Source organism: Lynx canadensis, chromosome B3, assembly GCF_007474595.2.
Source record: "Lynx canadensis isolate LIC74 chromosome B3, mLynCan4.pri.v2, whole genome shotgun sequence".
NCBI classification, from domain to species: Eukaryota; Metazoa; Chordata; class Mammalia; order Carnivora; family Felidae; genus Lynx; species Lynx canadensis.
The window spans coordinates 6209233-6223966 of NC_044308.2; the positions used below are offsets into that span (position 1 = coordinate 6209233).

General features: G+C 39.7%; 1 protein-coding gene across 1 annotated transcript in view; it reads right to left on the minus strand.

Annotated features, from left to right (window-relative positions):
• FANCI (FA complementation group I) overlaps positions 1 to 14734 on the minus strand; it is an 87084-nt gene that overhangs the window by 14181 nt on the left and 58169 nt on the right. Inside the window, exons 19-26 of the mRNA XM_030317402.2 lie at positions 10285 to 10353; positions 7490 to 7591; positions 6324 to 6506; positions 5581 to 5702; positions 4897 to 5061; positions 4095 to 4274; positions 883 to 1049; positions 436 to 512 (exon numbers count right to left, since the gene is read on the minus strand). Of these exons, the coding sequence (XP_030173262.1) occupies positions 436 to 512; positions 883 to 1049; positions 4095 to 4274; positions 4897 to 5061; positions 5581 to 5702; positions 6324 to 6506; positions 7490 to 7591; positions 10285 to 10353 (1065 nt within the window). The remainder of the gene's footprint in view (positions 1 to 435; positions 513 to 882; positions 1050 to 4094; positions 4275 to 4896; positions 5062 to 5580; positions 5703 to 6323; positions 6507 to 7489; positions 7592 to 10284; positions 10354 to 14734) is intronic.

Here is a 14734-nt window from a genome sequence, read left to right on the forward strand (position 1 = left end):
GTCTCTCTCTCTCTCTCTGTCCCTCCCCCACTCATGCTCTGTCTCTCTCTCTCCCCCAAAAATAAAATTAAAAAAAACAAACAACTAAGGCTTCAACGTGTGACAAAATCAACCTATACATGGACACGAATCAAAGACGTAACTTCTCTACCTTAATAGTCAATCTCTTCATGTCAATTCTAACAGTGATTCTTGGAGGCAACAAATGCATAGGCTGGGGTGGCTTAACACCTGTCCTCCCCAGAATCCTCTTAAATGCATGACCTTCCACTGAGTAGAGCTACGTCCTGTTGCCTGGATGGTGACCCAGAAGAAATCGTGCCCTCCTTGCTCACTGCCCGCTCCACCCACAGGTGGCCCAGCTAACAGTCCCCCTGCAGGAGCCCCCCTGCAGGAACCCTCAGGCAAGCAGGGCAGCCTGCCAAGGCTTCTCACCTGAAACTGCCGGATCTGGAACGCTGCTCTGTGAGTGACACTGCCTTCCACCTCCTCTCCCTCCTCACCTGTGGCATCTAGGAAAGGAAAAGATCGCTATCTTCTCTGAAATGGACTTACTATTACACTTTTTTGGCCTTTTGATATGAAGTTAAATTTTTAGAAAGCCCAAAAAAAAAAAAAAAAAAAAAAAGTCTAGGGGCAGATTTAAATATATTCCTAACATTCTGCCATCTGTTAATACTATCTTTCAATTTCCAGTCACTATTTGTGGTTACGTGTTAAAATCCAGTAAATGCCAATTCTGAATCCACTAGATGTCACTCCTTAGCCACATTAGGACTGCTCTCAGGTGTCCTCTGGTAGGTTAACAAATAGAATCACAAGAGGTTTGGTTAAGAAAGAGAAACCTAGATCAAGCCAATTTATCAAAATTGAAATGCCCACCTAGAGCCCTGAGAAAGTGCTGAATCTTGGGCTGAAAGAACTGCTGCACGGCACTGAATATCTTCTGTAAGCCCTCCAAGCACAGCAGGGAGATGCTCTTGCCTTTCTCTTTCTTTCCCGAATCTTCCACTGAAGTAGGAATGGAAGTGTATCTCCAAATTAAGACCCTGAAGATAGGAAAAGTGATTAGTGTCAGGTTCACCAAGGTAAATTTATATACTGTAAAATTCACATCCTATACATGTACAGTTCAATGCATTTTAACAAACTTCTATTGGTGTGCATCTATCCCCACAATCAAGACATTTTCATCATCCCAAAAGTTCCCCTAGGCTCCTCTGTAAGCCAGTTCTCTCCTCCTGATTTTCCAAGCACTCACTGATCTGACTCCTTATCCCTATGGTTTCACTATTTACAAAATAACATATAAAAATGGTAGCACTCATATGTAGCTTTCTGAGTCTAGCTCTCTTAAATTTTTTAAAAAATGTTTTTATTTATTTTTGAGACAGAGAGAGAAAGAGCATGAGTGGGTTAGGGGCAGAGAGAAAGGGAGACGCAGAATCAGAAGCAGGCTCCAGGCTCTGAGCTGTCAGCACAGAGCCTGATGCGGGGCTCGAACTCATGGACTGTGAGATCATGACCTGAGCTGAAGTCGGACGCTCAACCGACTGAGCCACCCAGGCACCCCTTGAGTCTAGCTCTCTTAATGTAACATATACTTCCCTCGATTCACCTATGTTGCTGTATAGTTTGGAATTTGGAATTTTTTATGTAGACAATTATAATGTCCTTGTACACATAGTTATTTCTTCCTTCCCAATCTGGATGCCTTTTATTTCTTTTTCCTGCCTTACTGCACTGGCTAGATGCTGAACAGCAGCAGTGAGAGCACCAGGCAGGGGCGGGGGACATTCAGTCCTTAATCATTAAGTATGGTATTGACTGTAGGTATTGTGGATTCCCTTTATCAGATTAATAAAGTTCTCTTTTATTCCTAGTTTGCTGAGAGATTTTATCACAAATTTGTTTAATTTTCTGCATGTATTGAGATGACTATACAGTGTTTTCCTTTAGTCTGTTGATATGAACTGTACTGACTGATACACAATTTTTTTTAATAAAGTTTATTCATTTATTTTGAGAGAGCAGGTACAAGTCGGGGAGGGAAAGAGGGAAAGAGAATCCCAAGGAGGCTCTGTTATCAAGGCACAGTGTTTGGGGCTCAAACCCACAAACTGTGAGATCATGACCTGAGCTAAAATCAAGAGCCAGATATTTAACCTACTGAACCATCCAGGCGCCCCCTGATTTACACATTTTGAGCCAACTTTGCATTCCTGAGAAAAATTCCACTTAATTACATCATGTTCGTTACAAATTGTTAGGTTTAACTTGCTGATATTTTTTACATCTACATTCAAATGGGAAACTGGTCAGTAATTTTCTTACCATGTCTGAGTTTGGCATTAGGTAATGCTGGCCTCATAAAATGAATCAGGACATATTTATTCTCTCCTATTTTCTGGAAGAGTTTGGATAAATTGTTATTGTTTCTCTCTTAAATGTTTGGTAGAATTCACCAGTAAGGACATCTAGTTACGGAGTTCTCTTTGAGAGAAAATTGTGAACCACAAATTCAGTTTCTTTTTCTTTTAAAGATTTTATTTTTAAATTACCTCCATCCTTAACATGGGGCTCAAACTCACAACCCCAAGATCAAGACGCCCATGCTCTTCTGACTAAGCCAGTCAGATACCCCTCAATTTCTTTTTTTGGATAAAGTTTATTTATTTATTTATTTTGAGAGAGAGAGAGAGAGAGAGAGAGAGAGAGAGAGAGAGAGAGAGAGAAAGGGAGGCAGAGAGGGAGAGAGAAAGAGAATATTCTAGGCATGCTCCACGCTGTCAGCTTGAACTCCCCAACCATGAACGAGATCATGACGTGAGCCAAAATCAAGAGTCAGACGCTTTATCAACTGAGCCACCCAGGTGCCCCCTCAATTTCTTTCATAGTCACAGGATTATTCAAGTTATCTATTTCTTCCTGATTTCAAAAGATTTGTCCATTTCATTTATGTAATCCAGTTTACTGGCATAAAGTTGTTAGCCTTCTACCATTATCAATGTTTACTGTCTGTAGAGTCAGCAGTGATCATCTCCTGTTCCTCATATCTGATATTTGTGATTTGGGTCTTCTCTGTTTTCCTCACCAGTCTAAGATTTATTGCATTTACTGACCTCAAAGATTCAGCTTCAGGCTTCATCCCTTCTCTATGATTTGTTCCTGTTTTCAATGGTTCTACTTTGTCTTTATTACTTCCTTCTTACTTCCACTTTAATCTGTTTTTCTTTTTTTATTTTCTTAACGTGGGAGCTTAGAGATGTGCTCTTTTTTTCCTAACGTAACCACTAACGGTTACAAATTTCTACCTAAAACCGCATTAGCTGGATCATACAAATTATGAAATGTAGTGTGTTTTCATTCTGTTCAAGACATTTTCTGATTTTTCACTTCCTCCTCCTTGAGTATGGATTATTCAGAAATGCATTTCATTTCTGAATATACAAGGATAATCCAGCCATTTAAAAAACATATTAAAAAAATTAAAAATATTTGTTATCACTTCCTTGTTTAATTCTATTGTGCTCAGAGAACATACAGAGTTCTATTTTAAAAATCTGTTCAGTTTATTTTATGGCCCAAAATATGGTCCATTTGATAAATATACCATGTGCACATGAAAAGAATATACATTTTGAAACTGTTAAGTATTATATAAATACCCATTAAGTCAAGCTGGATGATCATGTGGCTTAAGTCTTCTATGTCCTTCCTGATTTTCTAAATACCAATTCTCTAATGATTTCTAACAGGGGATGAATTATTTACTTATTTCTCCCTCAGTTCTATTGGTTTTTGCTTAAAGAATTTTAGTGTTTTGTTGTTAGCTACATGTACATTAAAGCTGTAATGCCTACTTGATGAACTACTTAGTCATTACAACATCCCTCTTTATTCCTAGTATTAGAAGAACACTTTCTATGTAACTAACATTCCACATTAAAGCAAGACTAGGAAAAAAGACTTAGTGACTGCACTTTCACTCTTAGGCTGCACCCAACTTCAAACCGCCTTCATCCCCACCCCGTTTCCTCTCTTGGAGATTCCACAGCAAATAGAACAGGTTTCTGAGGGTGCGAGTGACTTACCGAGTTATATCACAGAGGTTCTGAAAGATCTTTTCTGGGTTTTGGCCATCGGGGCCACTCACATGCCCTGTTTCCTTTAGCTGCTGTACCTTCTGCAGAGCCACACTCACTGCGTAGCGCATAAACTCATTGTTGGACCTTAGAACTGACAGGCTCTCTTCGTGGCTTTGGACACTGTCCCTAGAAAGAGAGAGAGAGAGAGAAAGAGAGAGAGAGAGAGAAACAGATTTCCCTACTGCTGCTGGGATCTGGAATTAGGTTTTGTAGGGACTATTCAGAAAAGCAGGACCTAGCAAGTTCTTACTTACAGACCCCAGGTACCCCAGGCCACAGTCACTGCCACAGCACCTTTTACAACCTTCATTCTCAGTGTTACCTCATTTTCTCTCCTCCCTCCCCCAATCGCTTCACTTTGATAAAATTAAAATGTCAGTCTTAGTTTCCTTTGTTGTTGTTCTTTGTTTTTTCAATTCAGGTTCTTCTTTTTTCCCTTTTTATCTGTTATACTATTCAAGGTACTTCGGCAGATTTCCCTACAATACCTTACTGCAACCTATCCCTATCTTTTTGTTAAGTAGTCCATTGTTTCTGAGTTTTCCTTAAATAATTCAAGGTATTCTTTCAAGTGTCTACCTAGATTATCCAGCTTTCATTTCAAGAAACTTACGAAAAGCTCCTGACTTACTTCTTACTGTATATACATTAAGAACTGTGAATCCAAACTACATAATACTAGTGAATCTAGGTAACTGTTACTATCTTCACTACACAGACATCTTTAAGCACTCTATTACCACCTTACCTGAAAAGAGCAGTGAGAAGATCAGACACAAATTTCATGGACAAAAAACTATCATTCGTTTTGTTGGCCACTTTAGTTTTGCCTTTACCAGCCTTTTCGTTAAGGATGTCAGAGAGTTTCTTGTAACACATAAATAAGCTCAGAACCTCCTCAAACTTATTCTTACTGCATAAAAGGAAAAAGAGACCACTAAGGATAAGCATCAGAGTATTGCAGTTTACTTTCACACCCAATAATAAGGAAACCCCAATGTTTCTTTAGGTGTTCTAGATGTTCTATTTTAGACACATTATAAATGAATGAATTTGCATTAACTCCCAGATCACTCTAATCCAGCTGTGTTTTTTTCTCTCTTATTTATGCCAGTCAATGCAGAGCATGAAAGTCCAGTACTACCAAACCATCAAAATTGCTCTACTGAAATTAGAACTTGAGTTCAGGGTCTGGAAATTTTGGCTAAATGGAAGCCTGCTAGAGGGACAACAATCCCCAGCCCCTGTGGCATATGTTTTGGTTCTCTGTCTCAGGCTAGATGTTCACAAAAGACAGTGTCATGGCCTTTGGTCTGTTAGTACCTACCATGCTGCTAGAGTTAAAAAAAAAAACAAAAAAAAAAACAAAACAAAACCATAAAATGGAGTCTTCATCAAACTGCAAGGAGAGTTATATGTGGCAGTACCTTACCTAAAATTACTTATGGAGAAGTTATATTCTATTAGAACCTCACAAACTCCCATCACAAGAGAAGCACAGATATTATTTTTGATGCCAACACAAGTGCTCTGAGAAAAATCTGCTGATTTATCCTAAAAGACAAAAGATAAAAATTAATAAGCTATCAGGGCACCTGACTGGCTCAGTCAGTGGAGCATGCAACCCTTGATCTCAGGGTTGGGAGTCTGAGCCCTATGCTTGCTGTAGAGATTACTTAAAAATAAAATCTTAAAAAACAGGGATGCCTGGGTGGCTCAGTCGGTAAAGCGTCCAACTTCGGCTCAGGTCATGATCTCACGATTTGTGAGTTCAAGCCCTGCGTCGGGCTCTGTGCTGACAGCTCAAAGCCTGGAGCCTGCTTCGGGTTCTGTGTCTCCCCCTCCCTCTGCCCCTCCCATGCTCATGCTCTGAATAATAAATAAATGCTAAAAAAAATTTTTTTTAATAAATAAATAAAATTTTAAAGAAAAGTCAATAAGCAGGGTGCCTGGGTGGCTCAGTTGGTTAACCGTCCAACTCTTGATTTCAGCTCAGGTCATGATCTCATAGTTTGTGGGATTGAGCCCTGAGTCAGGCTGTGCGTGGAGCCTGCTTGGGATTCTCTCTCTCCCTCTGCTTCTCCCCTGCTTGCATGCACTCTCTCAAACTTAAAAAAATTAATAAGCTATTAAAACAGCCTCCATCGTTCAATAGAGCTGAGACTTAGCAATTACCAGTTCAAAGTCCTCTAGCTCACTCTTAATCATTCTGCTAGTAATAGATTCCAATAGGTCCTCCAGGTCTTGATAGACCCCCTCCTCCTCCTCCTCCTCCTCCTCCTCTTTTTCCTGCTGTGGGGGCATCACTTTGCTCTTACACCAGGCCAAACAGTGTTGGACACAACATAACAGATAATCCTGTAGGAAGAAAATAGTAAACATTCTTGAGTGTTTAACTGAAGGAGGCTGTTGATAATCAACATATAATTCTAACCTATAAGACTAAAGTAAGTTATTTTAGCCTATAAGACTAAAGTAAGTTATGAATAACTTAAGTCAACCTGAATTAAAACTGGAAAAAGTTAACTGAACTAACAAAGGTATTCTTGCATTCTTTCCTGACCTTTTCCCAAAACTGGCTTTGCAAGTAGTGGGCACCTCAGAATGCAACATCAGAATGTGCTATTTCTGATCTAGTGGAAATACCATGAAGCCTGGTTGTGAAGTTAAATCCTCTCTGGCTACTGAGTCCCAGAGGCTGTTCTGAAGACAGGAAAGGAATCGTTGGGAGACCAACCGAGCATCTCCACCTCATGGCACAAAAGGCCCATTTATGGAGGCAGGATCTGACAAATGAAAGACCACCTCCTTCCCCATCATGGGCTCTAAGTTGCTTGGCGTGGTGGAGCTTCAGTTTTTATTTTCTTTTTCCTGTCTTTCTGAGGCTGGATAGTAAGAATAGAAAAACAACCTGTCCTAGTTCCCCTGAGGGTTCAAGAGTGCCAATTCTAGCTCTGCCTAAATCATACACTCTCTCCAGACTAATGAAGCAGGTCTCCTGGGTTCATCTGCTACCGAGTGACCTCCTTTCCCCATTCCACAGTATATTTAGTATATTATATAGTCAAAGAGGCACAAATGGGAGATGAAATGCTTCCTGGGGGGGGTGATGGATACCTTGACTTTGTAAAATGTGAACATGGAGATATCTTACCAATAGATCCAAGGTTTATGATGGGTAAGAAAAGATAAGGAGGGAAGATTTAAGAGTAAAATTTCATTGGGAGTACCAGAAGAGTGCTTTCAGGAAAGGTATCTTCCTGAAGACGGATTCTTTCAACAGGGTTGATGCTTTTACTTAATAATAAAAATAATGGTTATAGGAAGAATAAAAGTCTCACCAGTGGTTCTTGTAGACAGATTCGATCTCCTTGGGTTAAAATACAAGCTTCCAATTTCAGAGGCGGCAGCACATCAGGTTTTGGCTCATAGTACTGTTTTAACTATGTGTGGTAAGGAAAAAAACACACCAGGGCTCATGAATGCTTTTTCACTTCTTTAACTGGTCCAAATAATGGCACCTTTAATGTTTAACACCATCTAAGACCTATTTCCCAAGTGTCCAAAGAACAATGCAGCAAAATATGTGTTGCTTTGCCTCAACTCATCCTTTACCCTTGCTTTAGGCATCATGTTGAGATCTTTCCTACTCCATTTCCACTAACTTTCTCACAAAACATCGTGCTCTCTCACATCAATTCCTAAACCTACAACCTAAAGCAATCAGCATTTCCAATATAGTTTGATAGTTAAGAATATATAAATAAGCTCTAGAGTCAGAATGGCTGAGTCCAGGTCCCAGTTAAGACTCATGTGTTAATACTTTTGGTAAAGGCATCCATACCTTCGTTCCTCATCTGTGATGAAATATTACTATAAACATATGAGGCTGTATAAGAATTAAACATGCCAATACATGTAAAGTGCTAAAAACACTACTTAGCACACAATAGAGACGAAGAAATGTTAGCTATTATTTCTCTCCTTTTTAGAGTCTGCACAATTTTACTGGTACACATACTAACCGGAGTTGGGAAGCAGTGTTCCATACCTTCAATCAATTTTCTATGCTTGTTAAGTATATGAATGTTGATGGGCTGATTATAACAGTTTGAAAAGATACACTATAGTTAATAGGATATAAATTTTGCATAGGATCAGGCTTGAGGCCCAATGGAAATCTTTAGATAAATAGTATAAGGACCTTCCAATAATTTCTACACATCCGAGATCTTAACTTTAAATGGAGCTTCTTCAGTATTATAACAAAAGTAATGACATACAAAAGTAGGGGGGGGTGGGGGAAAAAAAGAGAGAACTTTCTTTTTAGCTGAGTGGTGGACATGAAAAAACTGCTACCTCCAACCTGGAGTGGTTCTTTTTCTTTTTTTTCTTTTCTTTCTTCTTTTCTTTTCTTTCTCTCTTTCTCCCTTTGTTCCTTCCTTCCTTTCTTTCCTTTCTTTCTCTTTTAAAGTTTATTTATTTCGAGAGAGTGGGCGAGCATGCACATACATGGGAGAAGGGCAGACAGAGAGGGAGAGTGAGAATTCAAGCAGGCTCTGCGTCATTAGCAAAGAGCTCAACATGGGATTCGATCCCACGGAACCGCAAGACAACAACCTGAGCCAAAATTAAGAGTCATTGGGACACTCAAGCCCCCAGGCACCCGAGCTGCTTCTTTCTTTGGTCTCTCCCTGCCCTCTGAGTATGGGGGCCAGTTTCAGATCATACCTGGGAAGCTTCGAGAGAGTTACAAACCAAGAAACTCTCAATATATAAAAAAGATTCAAATACCATATAATAAAATATTACTTTGCTATAAAAGGGAATGAAGTACTTATAAATGCTACAACATGGATAAACTGAAAACATTCAGTGAAAGCCATCGGTCACAAAAGACCACATATTGTACGATTCCACTTATGTGAAATGTCCACAACAAATCTAGAGAGAAAGTAGTAGATCAGTGGTTGCTTAGGGCTAGGTGTGTGGGAGAAGAATGAGAAAATTAGGGGGTGTTAGCTAAAGGGTGTGGGGCTTTCTGAAATGATGAAATAAATGTTCTAAAATCGATTGTGATGCTGGCTGCACAACTCAATGAATACACTAAAAACCAATGAGTTGTACACTTAATTTTTTTTATTTTTTATTTTTTTTAAGTAGGCTCCATGCTCAGCGTGGAGTAACATGGGGCCTGGACTCAACCCTGAGATCAAGATCAGAGCTGAGATCGAGAGCTGGATGCCCAACTGACTGAACTACCCAGGTGCCCCAAGCTGTACACTTTAAATGGGTCAACTATACGGTATGTAAATTACATCTCAATAAAGGTATTTTAAAAAATAAGATTCGGGGCGCCTGGGTGGCTCAGTCGGTTAAGCGTCCGACTTCAGCTCAGGTCACGATCTCGCGGTCCGTGAGTTTGAGCCCCGCGTCGGGCTCTGGGCTGATGGCTCGGAACCTGGAGCCTGCTTCCGATTCTGTGTCTCCCTCTCTCTCTGCCCCTCCCCCGTTCGTACTCTGTCTCTCTGTGTCTCAAAAATAAACAAACATTAAAAAAAAAAAATTAAAAAAAAATAGATTCAAGGAATGCTTAATGAATAAATGTTGAGTGTAAATGGTCTTATTTATGCCAGATATTCTCCAGCTGAACTCGTTTCGTAGTGATCTTTTGAAATCTTTTTTTTTGAAGTAGTTTAAAAATCCTTTTTTAAACTGAAAAGTACAGAATATAACCCATGCCTCTGTAACCTAGATGTAATACATCCATATTTTGCTATATTTGTTTCACATCTCTCTATTCTTTTAGAAGTAAAACAAACAGATACAGCTGCTAATAGCCCTTATACAAATGGTTCTTCAAAAGGTCCTTCTGACTTAGGGTGCAGACTGAGAGAGAATATACCTGAGAGAATAACTGTTAAGATGATGCAAAAGGGCAGGTAGGTAAGTAGTAATTAAAACATCAGGACAGCATCACATACCCCAGGCATGTTCATAATGTACCAGTGTACTATTTGGGAATTATTCTATATTTTGGAAAGTCCGGAAAATGTCTCCATGTATTATCACCTCTCCATGTATTATTATCTATTCTCTATATCCATAAACGTATAAAATAAAATAAATGTATTACCTGTGAAAGTAGAGTCTGCATGATTGAATTAGCCAGCTGAGAGTTCCTTCTAAGGACATCATAGAACCCCTAAGAGGAATCAAATAGAGAGTAAGCTCTTTAACAGGTACGCTAAGTTCTAACTTTACTTTTTTTTTTTTTACTTTTCTTATTTACTTTTTTTGAGAGAGAGCAAATGAGCGAGCATGGGTGCACGCAAGCACAGACCAGCAGGGGAGAGGGAGAGAGAAAGAATACCAAGGAGGCTCCATACCCAGTGCAGAGCCTGACACAGGGCTCCATCTCACAATGTGAGATCATGACCTGAGCTGAAATCAAGAGTCAGACACTTAACCGAGTGAGCCACCCAGGCGCCTCTGGACAATCGTAACTGTAAACATTAAAACAAAATTTTTTTAAACAATACTATTTCTTTACACTATTTCTTAATTCTTTGAAAATGACTGAAATTATAGACAGAGAAACGACTCAGAGAGTTTAGGTTATTTGCCTAAAAAGAACTAAAGAAATCTTTTTTTTTTTAATTTTTAATGTTTTATTATTTATTTTTGAGAGAGAGGGGCAGAGCATGAGTAGGGGAGGGGCAGAGAGAGAGAGGGAGACACAGAATCCAAAGCAGCTCCAGGCTCCGAGCTGTCAGCACAGAGCCCAGAGCCAGACGTGGGGCTCGAACTCATGAACTGCGAGATCGTGACCTGAGCTGAAGTCATGATGCTTTAACTGACTGAGCCACCCAGGCACCCCTAAAAAGAGATCTTTGATCACTGAGAACCAGATTAATAAACTGACCACAATCATCATAATTTTTAAACAACAGGTCATTTCTGGATTTGGAGTACTTTGCTCCTTTACAGTCAAGAATGTTCTAGGTCTTCATTCTTTTGTCTCATCCTACATTAACAGCCTTCCCTTTTAGGACATTATTTCCACTTACTTTCCAGCGCTTCAAAAATGTCTCCTGGCCCTGAGCACTCTAAAGTAAATGACTGTGTGATATTTCTTCCCATCCAGTATTTCCCATAGTTAAAAACTACTTAAGTTAAAATCTTGGGTGGGGGGAGGGCCTAGGTGGCTCAGTTAAGCATCTGACTCTTGATTTCAGCCAGGTCATAATCTCACAGTTTGTGGGATTAGGCCCTGCATGGGGCTCTGCCCTGACACTGTGGAGCCTGCCTGGGATTCTATCTCTGCCCCTCCCTTCATGTGTGCTATCTCCCAAAATAAATAAATAACTTAAAAAAAAAAAATTAAATCCTGGGGAGAACTTTCTTTTTGGAACTGGGAAAAAGACTGTATGGTTCATTTGTGAGAAAAAGTAAATGAGAGTTGACCCCCTAAACATTTATTTATTTATTTTTTTTATTTAAAAAAAAAAAAAAAATTTTTTTTTTTTTTAACGTTTATTTACTTTTGAGACAGAGCATGAACAGGGAAGGGTCAGAGAGAGAGAGGGAGACACAGAATCCGAAACAGGCTCCAGGCTCTGAGCTGTCAGCACACAGCCCGACGCGGGGCTTGAACTCACGAACTGCGAGATCATGACCTGAGCCGAAGTCGGACGCTTAACCAACCGAGCCACCCAGGCGCCCCAACATTTTTTTTTAAAGAGAAGACACAAAGGAAAATTAGCGTTAACAAATATTAAATTTTTAAATAATCCAGTGAAGAAATGGGCAAAAGACATGAACAGACACTTCTCCAGAGACGACATCCAGATGGCCAACTGACACATGAAAAAATGCTCAACATCACTCATCATCAGGGAAATACAAACCAAAACGACAGTGAGATACCACCTCACACCTGTCAGAATGGCTCACATTAACAACTCAGGCAACAACAGATGTTGGTGAGGATGCGGAGAAAGAGCATCTCTTTTGCATTGTTGATGGCAATGCAAGATGCAAGCTGGTGCAGCCACTCTGGAAAACAGTATGGAGGTTCCTCAAAAACCTAAAAATGGAACTACCCTACGACCTAGCAATTTCACTACTAGGTATTTATCCAAGGGATACAGGTGTGCAGTTTCAAAGGGACACATGCACCCCCATGTTTATAGCAGCACTATCAATAACAGCCAAAGTATGGAAAGAGCCCAAATGTCCATCGATGGATGAATGGATAAAGAAGATGTGGTATATATATACAATAGAGTATTACTCGGAATCAAAAAGAATGAAATCTTGCCATTTGCAACTATGTGGATGGAACTGGAAGGGATTATGCTAAGTGAAATTAGTCAGAGAAAGACAAAAATCATACGACTTCACTCATGTGAGGACTTGAAGAGACAAAACAGATGAACATAAGGGAAGGGAAACAAAATTAATATAAAAACAGGGAGGAGGACAAAACATAAGAGACTCATAAATATAGAGAACAAACAGAGGGTTACTGGAGGGGGTTTGGGAGGGGGAATGGGCTAAATGGGTCAGGGGCACTGAGGAATCTACTCCTGAAATCATTGTTGCACTACATGCTAACTAATTTGGATGTAAAATACATACATACATATATACATAAAGTATCATCATCAAGGAAACAGTCATCTGCCCTACACCCTGCAACAAGTATGACCAGTGTTGATACCAACACATGAAGAGTTTTTACAAATCGATGATGTGACGTCTTTAATGAACAAATGAACACCAATATCCTAATAGATCAGTCCATGATCTGTATCAAGTCTTAAAATTTGGAGCTACATTCAGTGCAGATTCTTTTTTGCATGTGGAGGACTGCAGAGAAGAGTTAACACAGTAGATCTGAGACTGTCATCCTTAGTAAAGCCTGCTTGCAAGATTGCCCCTTGATGGGTGGCTGGGAATCTGGCTGGTAAACAGTCCCCTACACCGATAAAAAGCTTTCCCTAAATGATAGAAATTTACTGTGTATAAACTGTACAATGTGGTTTATGCTGAATATTTTTATTTTCTTCTGGAAGTTTGGAATTTGGATATGTGCTAATAAGCACAAGTGCCTATGTAAACCAGCACCCCGTAAAAACCTTGGGTACCAAATCTCTAATAAGCTTCCTTTACTGAGGAATTGCTTTCTACTGATGTGTTGACACAACTCATTTGCTGAAGGAATTAAGTGCATACTGTGCAATCCCAGCTGGAGAGGATTCTTAGACGCTTGCACCTGGTTTCTTCCTGACTTTACCCTACGTATCCCTTGCTTCTGCTGATTTTGCTTTGTATCCCTTAACTAGAATATAGTTAGCCATGAGAATTAATATATGCGGAGTTTAAAAGTCCTCCCAGAGAAATCTTTAAACATGGTGGTTTTGGGGACCCCCCCTTCCAATACAATAAACAATTGTTCCAGTACGGCTTGTTGACAAGATCATCCTTTTTCTACTAAATTACCTTGTGATATTGGTCAAAAATCCACTGAGCAACTTCATACTTTTTCAATTGTCTTGATCCTTCTAGGTCCTTTACATTTTATTTTTTTTAATGTTTGTTTTTGAGAGGGGAGGGAGGGGGAGGGAGGAGGGGGGGGGGGGGGAGGGAGAGGGAGGGGGGAGGGGGAGAGAGAGAGAGAGAGAGAGAGAGAGAGAGAGAGAGAGAGAGAAGAATCCCAAGGATGCTCCAAGCCCGATGCAGGGCTTGAATTCATGAACTGTGAGATCATGACCTGAGCCAAAACCAAGAGTTAGACACCCAACTGACAGACACCCAGGCACCCCTAGGTCCTTTACATTTTAGAATCAACTTCATTTCTGTCCAAAAAATCCTGGGATTTCAGTTGGGACTGCACTGAATCTACAGACTTTTTTGAGACTAAAATTACTAAAAATACTGTGCTGAGCATTTCAATCTATAAACATGGCACATCCTTCATTTACCTTTTCTTCTTTAATTTCCCAACAATATTTTGAGGTGTTCAGTGCACATATCTTGTACATTCTTTGTTAAACCTATCCTTAAGTGTTTTATTTTTATCTATCATAAATGTTTTTTGATTTCCAATTGTTCACTGCTAGTATAAAATTGGTTTCTGTATCCCACCTTACTAAACTCACTTTTTTGTAGATTCTTTGCTGTCTACATACAGTGCAAATCAAGACAGCCACATTTCATCCTTTCAAATCTGTATGCCTTTATTTCTTTTTCTCGTCGTATTGGATAGAACCCTCACTATAATGCTGAACAAGTATCTTTATTCTTGATTATAGGGAAAAACATTTAGTCTTTCACCATTTATTTCAGACGCAAGTTTCAGATTCCTTTTATCAGGTGTGGACATTCTTTTTTTTTTTTTTTTTAATGTTGATTTGAGAGTGTATGTGTGCACATGTGTACGTGAGCAAGGGAGGGGCGGAGAAAGAATTCCAAGTAGGCTGTGCACTGTCAGCACAGAGCCCGACGTGGGGCTCGACCTCAAGAATGGTGAGATCATGACCTGAGCCAAAATCAAGAGTTGGATGCCCAACCAAATGAGC